This window comes from Xiphophorus couchianus, chromosome 18 (assembly GCF_001444195.1).
Source record: "Xiphophorus couchianus chromosome 18, X_couchianus-1.0, whole genome shotgun sequence".
Taxonomy (NCBI): domain Eukaryota; kingdom Metazoa; phylum Chordata; class Actinopteri; order Cyprinodontiformes; family Poeciliidae; genus Xiphophorus; species Xiphophorus couchianus.
In genome coordinates this window covers 31,568,632-31,582,631 of record NC_040245.1, presented here as the reverse complement: position 1 = coordinate 31,582,631, position 14,000 = coordinate 31,568,632, and the positions used below count along the sequence as shown (strand labels likewise).

The 14,000-nt window shown below is 38.7% G+C and overlaps 1 protein-coding gene across 6 annotated transcripts in view; it reads right to left on the bottom strand.

The window, feature by feature from the left end:
• The window catches only part of sorl1 (sortilin-related receptor, L(DLR class) A repeats containing), a 195,780-nt gene that overhangs the window by 80,018 nt on the left and 101,762 nt on the right, over nucleotides 1-14,000 (bottom strand). For all 6 annotated transcript variants that reach the window (XR_003593165.1, XM_027999187.1, XM_027999185.1 and 3 more), the window contains 5 exons: nucleotides 13,775-13,948; nucleotides 13,540-13,653; nucleotides 13,315-13,437; nucleotides 1,218-1,337; nucleotides 872-997 (listed from right to left, as the gene is read on the bottom strand). Coding sequence is in view for 5 of the 6 variants with exons in the window: in XM_027999187.1 (XP_027854988.1) it covers nucleotides 872-997; nucleotides 1,218-1,337; nucleotides 13,315-13,437; nucleotides 13,540-13,653; nucleotides 13,775-13,948 (657 nt within the window). In the remaining variant the exon portion in view is untranslated. The remainder of the gene's footprint in view (nucleotides 1-871; nucleotides 998-1,217; nucleotides 1,338-13,314; nucleotides 13,438-13,539; nucleotides 13,654-13,774; nucleotides 13,949-14,000) is intronic.

Below are 14,000 nucleotides of genomic sequence, written 5' to 3'. Positions count from 1 at the left end.
TTCTTTTGTCATCGACTGATTTGACAATAGACATTTGTTTTAGTATTTAGTATTGTTTTAGTATTCGGAATGCAGTCCTTTTTATGAAGCAGAGTTGCATGCTAAACCTTGCCTCCTACTTGTAAGTTATAAATCATCTTTCTTCATGTTTAAATTTTGGGTAACTCTAACTAAAAATATTTTCATGTCTGAGTATGTAAAGAAGCATTGTAGGTCATTTCAAGACATTTTTTTTGTAATTTCTCTCTCCATCCAGGGAGGAGGGCAGGCCAGCCACTTCCTCCCCTTCACGGTCTGAGTGGAGGAGGGAGGTGGTTGGTCGGAGCAAGGCGTCCTGCCCTCTCTGACACTGACAGGCTTATCTTCAGCCAATCCGGGCTGGTGTAATGTAAAAGGAGCTTCTGATGAGGTTAGGCCAAGGGCGTTCCCATTGTGAGACACGAAATGAATGCTATGAAAGAGAGAACCGTATTTTCTCAATATTTTTTGGTAGCAAAATAACCGCCACAGTCGTTCTTGTCTTCTACTGACTGCTGCTGAACACCGTCACAGTCAAGCGGCTAAGCAGGAACGAACCATTTTATGCAGATCCAGGGGAGGGTTCAGTGCAAATATGGATGTGTGCTTTTTGGTCTGGGAGTGGTAACATTTACTTATTACTGATAAAAACAATTTTAGAAAACACAATATTATTAATTTTGTAATTGACAGGGCCCCATTTTATTTAATTTCTATGAAGAAAAGAAAAATTGTAGAGGACCCCCTGTTGATCAGGGGCCCTTGGAATTGTCCTAACATTTCCCCCTATACCTGCTGAAGAGACACAATGAACAGTGGCTATTGACCTCACCACAGAGCAGTCTCAACTCACCACAATAATGAGGATCTTCATCCGAGTTGTCCTGACAGTCATCATCTCCGTCACACTTCCAACGCAGTGGTATACAATGACCTGTGTGACACTGGAAGCTGCTTGGTTCACATGTATGGTGACCCACTAGGTACAAACAAAAAATAAGCAAATGCAGGAAGAAGCAAGTTAAACAAATTTGTCACGTGATATCCTGAAAGGGGAGCCTCCTCTGTGTTAGACACAGGATGGATTATGGGTTCATATCTATGAAATTTGCTAGATACAACTTTATAAACATTCTACATTTTGAATTACTTGTACAGTAGTTACTGAATATTCCATTAGTTTGTGTTAATTTGCCAACCTGTGCAGTTGGCTTCATCTGACCAGTCTCTGCAGTCGTTGTCCCCGTCGCAGCGCCACACTTCACGGATGCAAACGCCTTGTGCACATGTGAATTCTCCGGGGCCGCACTGGTGAGACTCTGAAGAGTTTATTAAAAATTAGTGCATGAATGAGGAGAGTCTTTATTATGCTACATAGCATATGTGTTCACAAACTTAAGTCATTTGATTTCACTCAAAGCTAATAAGTAGTAACCCCCACCACCACACCCTTTTAGACAGTCTGTATGAACATTAGTGAAGGCTCTGTTGCCAAAAGGTAAAACCTATATGGGCACAATCAAAGCTAATAAGATTTTACACTTTTAGAACCTGTGGTAGAGAAAATGTTCTTGTAATGACTGATGTCTTTTCAAAGTTTACACAGACTGTCACCACAAAAGATTAGTGTGCTAGTACTGTTGCAGAGGCACTAGTGAAAGATTGGCTTCAACTTTTTGGGCCCCAAAGCAAGATTCATTCTGATTTTTGATCATTTTGGGAGTAATTTGGTTCATCAGTTCTGTAGGTTGTACAAAATTGACACAAGTCACACTACCCCTTGTTATCCTTATGGGAATGGGCAGTGTGAGCATTTTAATCACAATTTACATGACTTGCTTCTTCCATCTGAATAGAAACGTAAGTAGACTCGCAAGCTGCAGAGGTGCTTTGATGGAGTGAAAGCCCGGCTTCGAGTCCTTAAAGTCCGGTATGGTATTTTGTATCCAGCTCATCTGATCATCACACACAATGACAAGCGACGGATCTTCAAGTCAGTGGAAGAAGCCGAGAAATACATCGATGGAATAAGCCCACAGACAGAGAATAACTCCAGGACATAGTGTGTGCCCATCGCTTCCCCTCAACAGTGGATACAAAAGGAACAAATTGCAGTGGACAATATTGTAAGTTGACAAACGTTTTGTTGATGTATGTGAAAGCATGAACACTGTTATTAATATTTCTTTATTATACCTTTGTATTGTTACCAAATCTAGCCTTAACTATTAATATTTTGGTCAAATTATTCTTTGTTCGGCCAGCCAACCCACATATTACCTTCGTTATGCATGTGGACTTTTACGTTACCCACGTAGTGGATGCAATGTTTCACATAACCCGAGTTCAATGTTCAGAAGGGATTAACACCACATTTCATTTGGGGAAATGTGTGGTGATTTGGGATGAAGGGCTCACTATGGGTACAGTTTTTTTGTTGACTTTACATGACTTGAATGTGAGAATAAGAAGAGGCCAATGCATTATATTTGTTTACATCTCCAAGTACATGATTTATGTCTGATTGCCCGGTAATCAATATATCTAGTTGGAATGTTAGAGGTCTGAACAAAATGGTCAAACTTAAACAAGTGATGGGCAGGATCAAAAAGATGAAAACTACAATATGTTTTTTACAAGAGACACACTTGATTGAAAAGGATGTAAATAAAATTAGATCTAGGTGGCCGGGACAGGTATTCTCCTCTAGTTTTACAGCTCACGCCAGAGGAGTAATAATAATGATTCACAAATCAATTCCATTTGAACTTAAAAATAAATACATTGACCCGGCAGGGAGATTTGTCATTCTTAGTGGGACTATAATCTCTACATTGGTCAACTTTGTATGTCTATATGCCCCCAGCGGGGATGATCCTACCTTTTACCAAAATCTGTTTTTAACCATGTCAGCTTATAACGGTCCATTTATAATTGGTGGAGATTTCAATTGTGTTTTAAACTCTGCAATAGACCGTTCAAATAGTTCTGTCATATCCCACCAACAAGCCAGGAAAACTGTCGAGAAATATATGAAAGATCTTAATATAGTGGAGGTTTGGAGGCAACTTCATCCAAATAAGACAGAGTACTCATGCTTTTCAAGCACCTCCAAAACTTATTCACGAATAGATTATTTTCTGGTCTCCTCCGGTTTATTATCTACAGTTCAAAAATGTTGGTATGAAGCTATTCTACTTTCTGATCATGCCCCAGTTATTCTGTCAATAAAATTACCAAATTATTGCCGGTCTTCAATCCCATTTCGATTTCAAGCTAAATGGTTTAGATCCCAAGAATTTGAGGAATTTCTCGAAGAGAAAATAACTGAGTATTTCAATTTTAATACAACCCAAACCAGTGCATCAATAAAATGGGAAGCCTTTAAAGCCTACATAAGGGGGGAAATAATGAGTTATACTAGGCATAAATCAAGACTTCATTTGAATAAATTAAAAAACATTGAAAAACAAATCAAAGAATTACAAGAGCAACTGTATCACTCTAATGACGCTGACAAATATAGGAGACTTCTTTTACTAAAATCGGAATATAATGAGCTCACTACCAACAAAATAGCAACTAATCTACTGTGGTTAAAACAATCATATTATGATTAGGGTGAGAAGGCAGGTAAACTCTTAGCTTGGAGGCCTAAAAAGTTACAGACGAATCGTGCCACAAATTCAATCAAATTAAATAATGGTGAAAATCTGGTAGATCCAAAAAGTATAAACAATGCATTTGCAAAATATTATGAAAACTTATATACATCCCAATATCTAGACAACACAAATAAACAGAAACAGTTTCTGGACCAACTACAATTTACTATAATTTCCAACTCTGTCAGAAGAGAATAAGAACAATTTGGATGAAAAACTGAGTATTGAAGAACTTAAAATGGCCTTAAGCCACATGAATTCGGGTAAGGCACCTGGCCCCGATGGCCTTCCAATTGAACTTTACAAAAAATTTCCAGATAAATTACTGCCCCCTCTACTCGAAGCATTCAATGAATCTTATGAAAAAGGCATCCTGCCTCCATCACCACGTTTGGCAACTATTTCTCTCTTGTTAAAGCCAGGTAAACCCCCAACAGAAATGGATTCATATAGGCCCATTTCTTTAATGTCCTGTGACACAAAAATTCTATGCAAAGCTTTGGCTCGAAGGATTGAAACTCATATTCCTAATTTAATCTCGAATGACCAAAATGGATTTGTTATTGGGCGCCAAGCCTTTCACAATACCCGTCGATTGCTAAATATATTATATGCAAAACAGTTTGCTATGGACCACGCCTTTCTGTCATTAGTTGCTGAGAAAGCTTTTGACAGGATCGAATGGAGCTATCTCTTTGATACTCTTAAGAGATTTGGCCTAGGAGAAAAATATTTTAAATGGATTCAATAACTATATACTGAGCCAGTTGCTAAGGTCGCAACAAACGGTCAACTTTCAACATGTATTAGCCTCTGTAGACCGACGCGACAGGGATGCCCCCTGTACCCCCTCCTTTTCTTATTTGCCATTGAGCCGCTTGCCATGGCAATACGTAAATCCCCTGAAATCACCGGCATTCAAATTGGAGATGTGGCGCACCGGTTGTCTCTTTTTGCAGATGATATTGTTCTGTTTTTAGCTAATCTGAAAGAGTCTATTCAGGCTGTTGATAAATTCTGAAGGAATTTGGTGAATTCTCAGGTTACAAAGTTAACCAAAAGAAAAGCTCCTTATTACTGCTTAACAGAAATAACCCCCCAATACAAACACAATTTGCTTATACCTATGAGGGCTTTACCTACCTAGGAATTAAGATTAACCCAGATCTAGAGAAAATAGTCTCTATAAACTATGATCCTTTAATGCAGAAAATATTAGATTCCCTAGATAGGTGGAATGAGATGCCAATTTCAATGATAGGTCTTATTAACGTCATTAAAATGTTCATTCTCCCGAAGTTCTCATACCTTTTTCAGTCCATCCCCTTACACATTCCAGCTTCCTTCTTTTCTTCGATAGATAAAGCCTTTACCAAATTTATATGGAACAATAAATGCCCCAGATTGCGACTCTCTCTTCTTTATCTGCCCTATGAACGAGGTGGGCTTAGAGTACCAAACATTATGTTGTACTATTATGCAACACAGCTTTGTGCTGCTACTTGCTATTTTTCCACTGGTGACATACCCTCTTGGGCACAAATAGAGAACAACTTATTAACATTATCTTTGGCATCCTATCTTTGCTCAGCAGATCTTAAACATCTATTAAAAAACACCAAAAATCCTTTTCTCAAAAACACAATATCAGTTTGGCACCACTCACATTCGGTTTTTTAAATAAAACCGAATCCATTTTAAATAAAATAGGGGACCTTTATAGTGAAGGAGTTTTGATGTCCTTTGAACAGCTGGCTGTACTCAAAAACATTTTTTTAAGTATTTACAGATTAGAAGCTTTGTTTTTGCGTCACTGAAATCCACTGCTGAACCTCCACTCTCTACCATAGAATATTTAGCCACTCACCACAATCAGAGTGGGGGTTTACTTTCCAAATTTTATAATATCTTGCTTTTAGCCTTAAAAGAAAATAGTCTCTCATATTTACAAGCATGGAAAAAAGATCTGCAAACTGAAATCTCTAAAGTTGAATGAAACAACTCTTGTCTACTGGCACAAATGCAAACTATTAACACAAGGTTTAGACTATTATAATACAAGTGGTTGTTTAGGACATATATCACTCCTATAAAACTTCACCATTTCAACTGAAATATTCCTGATGTGTGTGTTAAATGTAATATAGATAAGGGTACTCTTTTTCATTGTATGTGGCAATGTATGGAACTTCAAACTTTCTGGAAGGAGGTTATTGTATTCACCTCTCATTTGATTGAACAGGATGTTTCAATGGACAGTAAACTTGTGGTTATGCCTACTGCATATTTTTCCAGATGGATTTAAAGTACCTATAAAGAGAAAGAAGCTTGTCAGTTTTTGCCTTTTGCAGGCTAAACATTTGATTGCTCTGAAATGGAGGAACCCAGAAAGACCGAAGATAAATGAATGGGTCAAACTACTGAGCAACAACCTGGCAATGGAAAAACTGACTTGTATAACAAAAGGAAAACTTGAAGACTTTAATGATATTTGGTCCCCTTTCCTATATTTTATCGAACAATGTAACATGTAAACTCAATCTTTCCTTTCTTTTTGTGTAGATAGTGAACCCTGGGGTTTTGTGTGTTTTTCTTTATTATTATTATTTTTGAGGTGGGGGGAGGGACGGCATTGTGTTAATTTTTTCCCCTTTTTTCTCTTTTTTCATGTTCTTTTCTTGTATGTTTATATAGCAGAAAATTCTAATAAAAATATTTTGAAAAAAAAAAAGAAATGTAAGTGGCCCATCAATCTACTGGCATGACACCCTACTTTTTGATGTTTGGTTGGAAACAATAGTTGCCGGTGGGTTTTTTTGTGGGACTGAGTGAAAATGATGGGGATCTTGACCTGCCCTTGGAAGAGTGGGTAGAAGAGCACCAAAAATGACTAAATGCAGCCTATGACATGGTATACCAAAAAGTAGAGAGTAGAAGGGTTCAGAGAAATCAGGATGTGGATGTTGCCCCAGATTTTCAGGCAGGGGACCTGGCGTATACAAGAAACCATTCAGTATGGGGTCGCAGCAAAATTCAGGGCTTTTATGACTCAACTCCCTATCAAGTAGTTCGCCCCCCTCCTGATCGAGGGGTAGTGTATCCTATAGCGCTTGTGGGTCGAGAAGGAACCCTTCGTCAGGGTCGAGCTTAGAAGTGTCCCCACAAATAGCAGGGTGGGAGATGTCAAGAGAAGGTTTTGGAAGACATACAGGTGGACATTAGGGCGGGAGATGAAATGGTGAAACTGAGATTTTATCAGATATTGAGAATGATGAAGTTGGTATTGCTGAAGATGTAACTTCTGATGTTCAGCCTCTTCCTGGCTAAGAATTCACACAAGAAATTGACACAACCATCACTCCTGAGTCTAGGAGGTCAGCTCGAAAAACTGCAGGACAGCATTCCAACCCTTACAGGCTGGCCTGTTCTGTGCAGAAGAAATAATGGTCTGTTCTTGGATAACAGTTTATGTAGGTACATCGTCAGGTCGCCAATGCATAATGATGGGGAGGAATGTAACAGTGGTGCGACACCTTGTGGTGTGCGACACCACAAGGTGTCGCACACCCTCCTTACAGTCTGAGCTTCCATAAAAGGGAAGATGGAATGGTGGTGGCGACAGTATCAATTTCCTGGGTGTGTGACCAGATGTTTGTTGGGCCCACGAGTTCCATTGTTTGCTGGCTGTGGTAGTTTTGGAGGAATACTGTTTTAAATTGATCCTTTTAATAATGCAGTATGTGCTGATGTGATGTTTTTATACAGTGCCACACTGTTAGTGACGTTCCGGTGGTAGCATTGCCTGGGCGTATGGTTATTTGATGCCGCAGATAGGCTTTATACATTAGTCTTTTTAATCAGATTGAATTGTATGTTTTTGTTTTTTATAGTGTTGATTTGTACGTAGTAGGTCTACACCACATCCTTCAAATTTGACTTGCAGTGCTGGTTTATGTGATGCAGGTATGCAGTGTTTGTAATTTGTTTTAGATTGATGTGATTAAAGTGATTTCATAAGCATTTAGTAATTTTTGTATTTTTGTTTATACAGTTCTATTGCTGCTTCCTGTTGTCCTTTAGAGTTTGATTTTCTTTCTTTTTGTAAGTCCGGCCAGCCTTGTGGATCGTTTGTCTTCCCTTAGTATTTGTGAGGGCGGGCTAACGATTTTCCATTTATCTTGTGTTTGTATGTCCTGATTCTTGTCTTTGGGTCACTCCCCTGAATACACACATTCCATGTCGCTGTTAATCTTAAATATCTGAGACCTGATCCTGTTTGGAGTGTGATCTTATGCTACATAGCTAGGCCTGTCACGATCGTAAATTTTGCTCAACAATTAATTGTCTCAAAAATTATTGCGATAAACGATGATATTGTTTGAAGACCTTTTTACACTGATTTAATGGAAATGACGTAATAATGCATGCGATTTCCTGCCAAAGATAGATACACTTTGTTTTCAAAAGAACATTTAACACTGGAACTGATAAACAAAATAAACAAAACAACCAAAAACAAAAATAAAATGGATTCTCAGTCTCCATAAACAAAAAACTCACTTGAAAAAAAAAACTAAACAACATAAAGCCAAAGTGGAAATAAATACTGCATTCAATCAAAAGAGTGTAGATTATGAAGTCTGTATATTATGTTGCCCTTCAGTAATAATTAGATTTAAATAGAGAAGATGGGCACATCGACTACCTGATGCAATAGTTCACACTACACGATTTTTGCTCCTATTTTTCCCCTTACAACAATCTTAAAACATTGATCTTTCTAAGATTGTGTGCTGTGCTGTGGTAGATCGTCGTTGCCGCTCCGATCTAAATCAGGGGTTTTCCCCGACTGAGAGCTTAAGCAGCCTGTTGAATGTGACAGGTAGCCAATCAGAAAGCGGAAAAAGCTCCACGCTTTCTGAGGGGAAATTACGGAGGGGAATCCCAAACAGCTGACACGGCGCAACCCAGCGGACATTGGAGATGATAAGTGGAAACAACATTAATGTTTATTCAACATGCAAAGAATATAGAAATGACAAGAGGAGGAGTTGGAGCGAAATTGCTACCGCAGTTGATAAACCCGGTAACTTTTCAGCTGTTCTTCATTAACGTGATTTAAATAGGTTCTAATGATTTTCATTCAGTCAGGACTTTACACTGACACTAGCTACATGCATTGCAGGTAGATTGTAGTAAAGCATTGATTAATGCCTGGTTTTAAAATTAGTTCACTGAACTTGTAGCCATTATTTTGTGCAAATTGTTGGACACCACACGGCAGGACCGAACCGATGGAACCGTTATACCTAGAATTTCTGTCGACTAATGTGTGATCTCAGGTTTTGAAAATGGGCCGACAATCGGCCAACAGATCTAAGATCGTGTAGTGTGCGCTGGGCTTTACACTAAGGAAATGAGGAGGGGGGGTCAGTGGAGAGCACTGGAGTTGAGCCTTTTTTCATTCAGTGTCATTAACAGAAAGAGAAAAAGGCCAGAAAAGACTATAATGCCGATAATTAAAATGACGTCGATAGTTTTAATTTATTGTATGATTAATTGATTTATCGTTTATCGCGACAGTCCTATACATAGCATATGTGTTCACAAATTAAACTCATTTGATTTCACTCAAAGCTAATAAGTAATATTCCCCACCACTACACCTTGTTAGACAGTGTGTGTGTGAACATTAGTGATTACTGAGGCTCGCCAATTTCCCTTTGTAATCCAGAGGTTGTGCTTGAAAATCTCAGCAAAGCAGAATTTAGGACAATCTGGCACCAGGAACCAGACCATGTTTAAAGTCTCCTAAATCCTCTTTCATCTGCAGTCTGATGTGCACCTTGAGCTTCATGAAGTCGTCATCCTCACACATGGAGTTGCTACTGTGTGTTTGGCAGTTTTGTTATTTGTGGTAACAAGAAACTGAATCTTTGTTCCTAATAAAGTGACCAGTGAGTATATATGACTCAGTCAGTGTAGCTAATTGTCAGTATACTCATGTTTTGTTCTTGCTAATGACCGTTTTCTGTGAGAAGTTAGCTGGAATGCTATGCTAATGTTGCATACTTACTCTGTTTTGATATAACTTGTTGATCATTCTGTTAGCAAAATATTTCAGAGCAATTCCACTTCATCTTTTGTGACCAAAAGAAGAAGTGGACCAAAAGTAACATTTGTCCTGCTTTGTAAATTTAGTACTGTGTTTATGAGATTTTATTCTAAGGATTTTAGCTACTGTATGTGGGTTTTCAGGGGCACCATCCTTCAAAGATCACATTTGAAGGCCGACTGCGTGACAGCAATGTAACAAAGGATATTTAAATTCAAAGGTTCCTTCAAGAACGGCTGACAAATGTGTCCTTCTTTTTCCCGAATTTGAAGGATAGATCTGGTGTATCCTTTGCAGTTCACCCAATTTCAAGGCGTTCACATACTCTGGTGTACAGTGAACCCTAATATAACGCGGTTCACCTTTCACGACATCCTGCTTCGCGGATGTTTTTGTGCAGTTTTTTTTTACAGTGGATTGTGTTCTGCGTCCTAAATGGCTAAACAGTCTCTGCGCTTCTTCTCTACCTGTGTGCCAATAACGTTACGTTATTTAAATATACATAATACAACTTGGTAAATTTTGGTAAATGTTTTTGCCCAGGAGAAAAAAAGACCGACAACAACTACTGTTCCTACTAGTACCGATAACTATGTTCTTCTTTGGAAAAAACACACCTGCACCACAGGTTTCAGAAGAAAAAGACACTAGAGAGCGACGTCAAGCCGCAGCGTCAAGTCAGAGGCACAGTGAAATACGCGAGTCACAATTTGTCCTACTGTACTTCAAATTGATGATTAAAATGATTATTTTACTGTAGTTATTTGTAAGAAAGCATTATTGTTAGGTTTTTAGATAAATACAAATATAAATATTAAAGATTAGGAGACTTTAAGGACTGTGAGAATTTAGGTCTACTCTCGGAATGTGTGTGTTATGTGTAAGATGTTTGAAGCAGCAGGAAGCAAGCAGACAAATGGCCTGGAGATAAGAGCTGACACCTAACAAGAGAGAACATCAAAGACTAAGGGTCAAAGTTTTATGACCTAGAAGGAAACGAAAACCGAAGTTTACAACCTACAGGGGAAGGGAGCTGACCCAGAGAATCTCGGGAACTGGAAGGAAATGCAGAAGGGAACCATTGTTTAAGTAGTGACTTGTGACTGACTCTGTGTTGACAGCTATGTTTTCTGTTTGCCCCACCTTCTATGCAAATGATTTGTAACTTAAGCCACGCCTCAATGTAATAAATATGCAATTGCAAAGGAGCACGTTAGAACTGGTCCAGAGACAGAAATAAGGAGATGTTCCTGGGTATAGTTCTCCGTTCAATTGTAACCGTCTCCCTGTGTTCTTATTTTCATCCAGCGAGAATGTCAGGTTATAGATCTGACAGTTATATTTGTTAAAAAATGCTTGGACCTGAAAACAGGTTTTGTTCTTTGGTTTCAACGTAGAGTATTTAATTATGCTGTATAATTGTAAAAAATAAAGGTAACTACTTCACGGATTTCGCCTATCACGGGTTCTTTTCAGAACACAACCTCCGCGAAAAACGAGGGTATACTGTATGTGGACTCCGCATCCACTGTCCAAAGATTGTTGGGATTTCATTGTTACAGCCTACATTTCACATAGCAAATTCCTTCATTCCCCACAACCCAAATGGACATGAGCAAGTTTGATAAGCCAGTTTGGTGCTTAGCCCCGTTTATTCTCCACCAGGGAAGCCACTGCACACACACTAGGGCGGCACAGAGAGTGGAAGTCTGGCTGATGCGTGTCCTTGCACTGAATCTCAAACTTATCAACTAGGTGTCACATACAAAACTGTTTGATGTGAACACCATTTCCCATTGAGCAGTTTATTGTGCGACACAGTACACAAACGCTGTCGTAAAAATTTACCTTTGTGCAAACATGTACGACGGATATCCAATTTCAGTTTGTTTTGTGTACGTGCGGACCTCCACAGAGTCAAGTACACCAAGTATGTGGGAACCTTTAAGAGTCATTGTAGGCCAAACAAGAGATTTTTGTTCTTATGATGAGGGAGGACAAAGAGAGAGATAAAGCGGAATTTTTTTTTAGATATATGTATATTAAAATATAGCAGTACATAAATTAAAAGCTTAGGTCGTTAGGTTTATAACATTATTTTTGCTAAAAAATGACACATAATCAGGAGTCCCGGTGTTTAAGTTAGCTAATCAACCACCGCTAGTGTTCAGGATCACTTTCTAATGATCGCAAAATGGAAATTCAAAAACATAAATCTGCAACGGACAAAATTTTCTGTTTGGTGTTTTTACATACTTTTTTGTGTGGGAAATGTTTTTTGTGTTTTTTTTATGTTAATTCCTGATGCACTTCAACGTAATCTTTGCTCTGCGCTCCTGGGCTGTTGTTTATTGGTTGCCATGGCAACGAGTCTGTGCGTGACCTAAAGCTGACAGATTGAGAAAAATATAATATAACCACCTGTTTTTCTACATTTTTCCCCTGGGCAAATTGCATCATTTGTAAGCAGAACGTTTCAATATTCAGACCAATCATCAAATAGAATTAAATATTTCATAAAGCATCAAGAGCCAAAGTTTGTTAAATTTTAAATCATGGCTTCTACAGCGACAATTAAGTAAAATTTAATTATTGGTCAATATAAAAGAGAAATTTGCTTTGTTCTCTCTTGTATCTTTACAGAACTGACAGAAACCAAACTATTTATAGATTTATATGCAGAGAGAATATATATGTTCACATCTAAACATCAGCATCTCAGCTTTAAGCCTCATTTTATAGAATACAATAATATCGATGGTCACTTTACTCACCAACTGCCCCAACAAGACCCAAAAAAGTTTTTGCGTCTTTAACATTTGCTATATTAAAGACACATCTTATCTCATCTGCTATGTTAAGTCACCAGGGCAAAGGTTTTGCCAACCAACTGAGGGACAGCTGTGGAGTCAGAATCACATAATTGAAAAATACAAAGTTTGCACTGACAAGGATTCAATAGGTTTACACAGAAGTTCCTTATTCTGCTTTTGAAATGTTTAATGACATTTTGATTGTTATAGAATCTCATGTTGATGTTTTTAGCACTTGATAAAATCAAGTGCTAAAAACACTTGATTTTATCAAGAGGCAACTATGTGATAATTCTTCACAAAAAATATTACTGAATTGTGAAACTGTTGGCAAGCATTCAACAAATACAGGCTGATTCCATAAATTAGAATATGACTGAAAAGTTCCTTTGTCAGCAGTCACCAAGTAAAAGACATTATATAGATTAATTAGATTACGTATCTTTTAACATATTTATATTTCATAGTATATATAATACCTGCTAAGAGGTTATTTTCGAAAGGTACTATTAATCTGAGAAGCCTGATCATGGCGTATATCCTAATTTATTGAATAAGACTGTATGGCATTCACGTGTAAGTTTTGGCCTCATTCTTAGCACTAGAAAAGAAAAGGCCTTCCAGTAACTGCGGGTGCATCAGTGCCCACCCCCCGCTCCTCCTCGTCCCCACCAACTTGCAACACAAAATTACACCCTTGTACCACAGTGCTCCTCATCACTGTTGTCACCACAATCGTCTTCGTGGTCACACTTAAAGGCCAGTGGGATGCACGAGCCCGAGGCTATGCAGCGAAACTGGTTGGATGGATCACAAGTTGTAGTGGCTGCAAACAGAGATGAGCGTAGGAGAAAAGTGAAATTCTTTCCTAATCTGGCTGCTTTTCTTGTTTTTTTATGTGGAAAAGGTTAAGCAGATGGAAACTCACGACACTCCTGCTCATCGCTCATGTCTCCGCAGTCATTGTCGCTGTCACATTTCCAGATACTGCTGATGCAGCGTCCGTTGGTACAGCGGTACTGATTGGGCAAGCAGCTGTGCTCTGATGGAAGGACAGGAAGAATGACAAGCAAGCTGCAAATTACTCTCTAAGAATGTATTCCTCTGCTCCAGGACGGAGAAGATTATAAATCACTGAGAAGTTAAGGCCTGGTTATGCTCACCGGTTTTGGTGCAGGTGTTATTTTGGAGCTGGTAACCAGGGGGACACTGGCACTGCAGCTCTCCATTGGGTATGGTCAGGGTCGGTGCACCCTCCGGACAAACACAGGTGTGTTTGTGGCTAGGTTGTGGGAGACACAGCAAACTGCATGGCTGGTAGGTGCAGGCATTATGCCCTGATAAGGAAGAGAGAACGACCAGATGATCATAATAAGTCCTGATTTATAA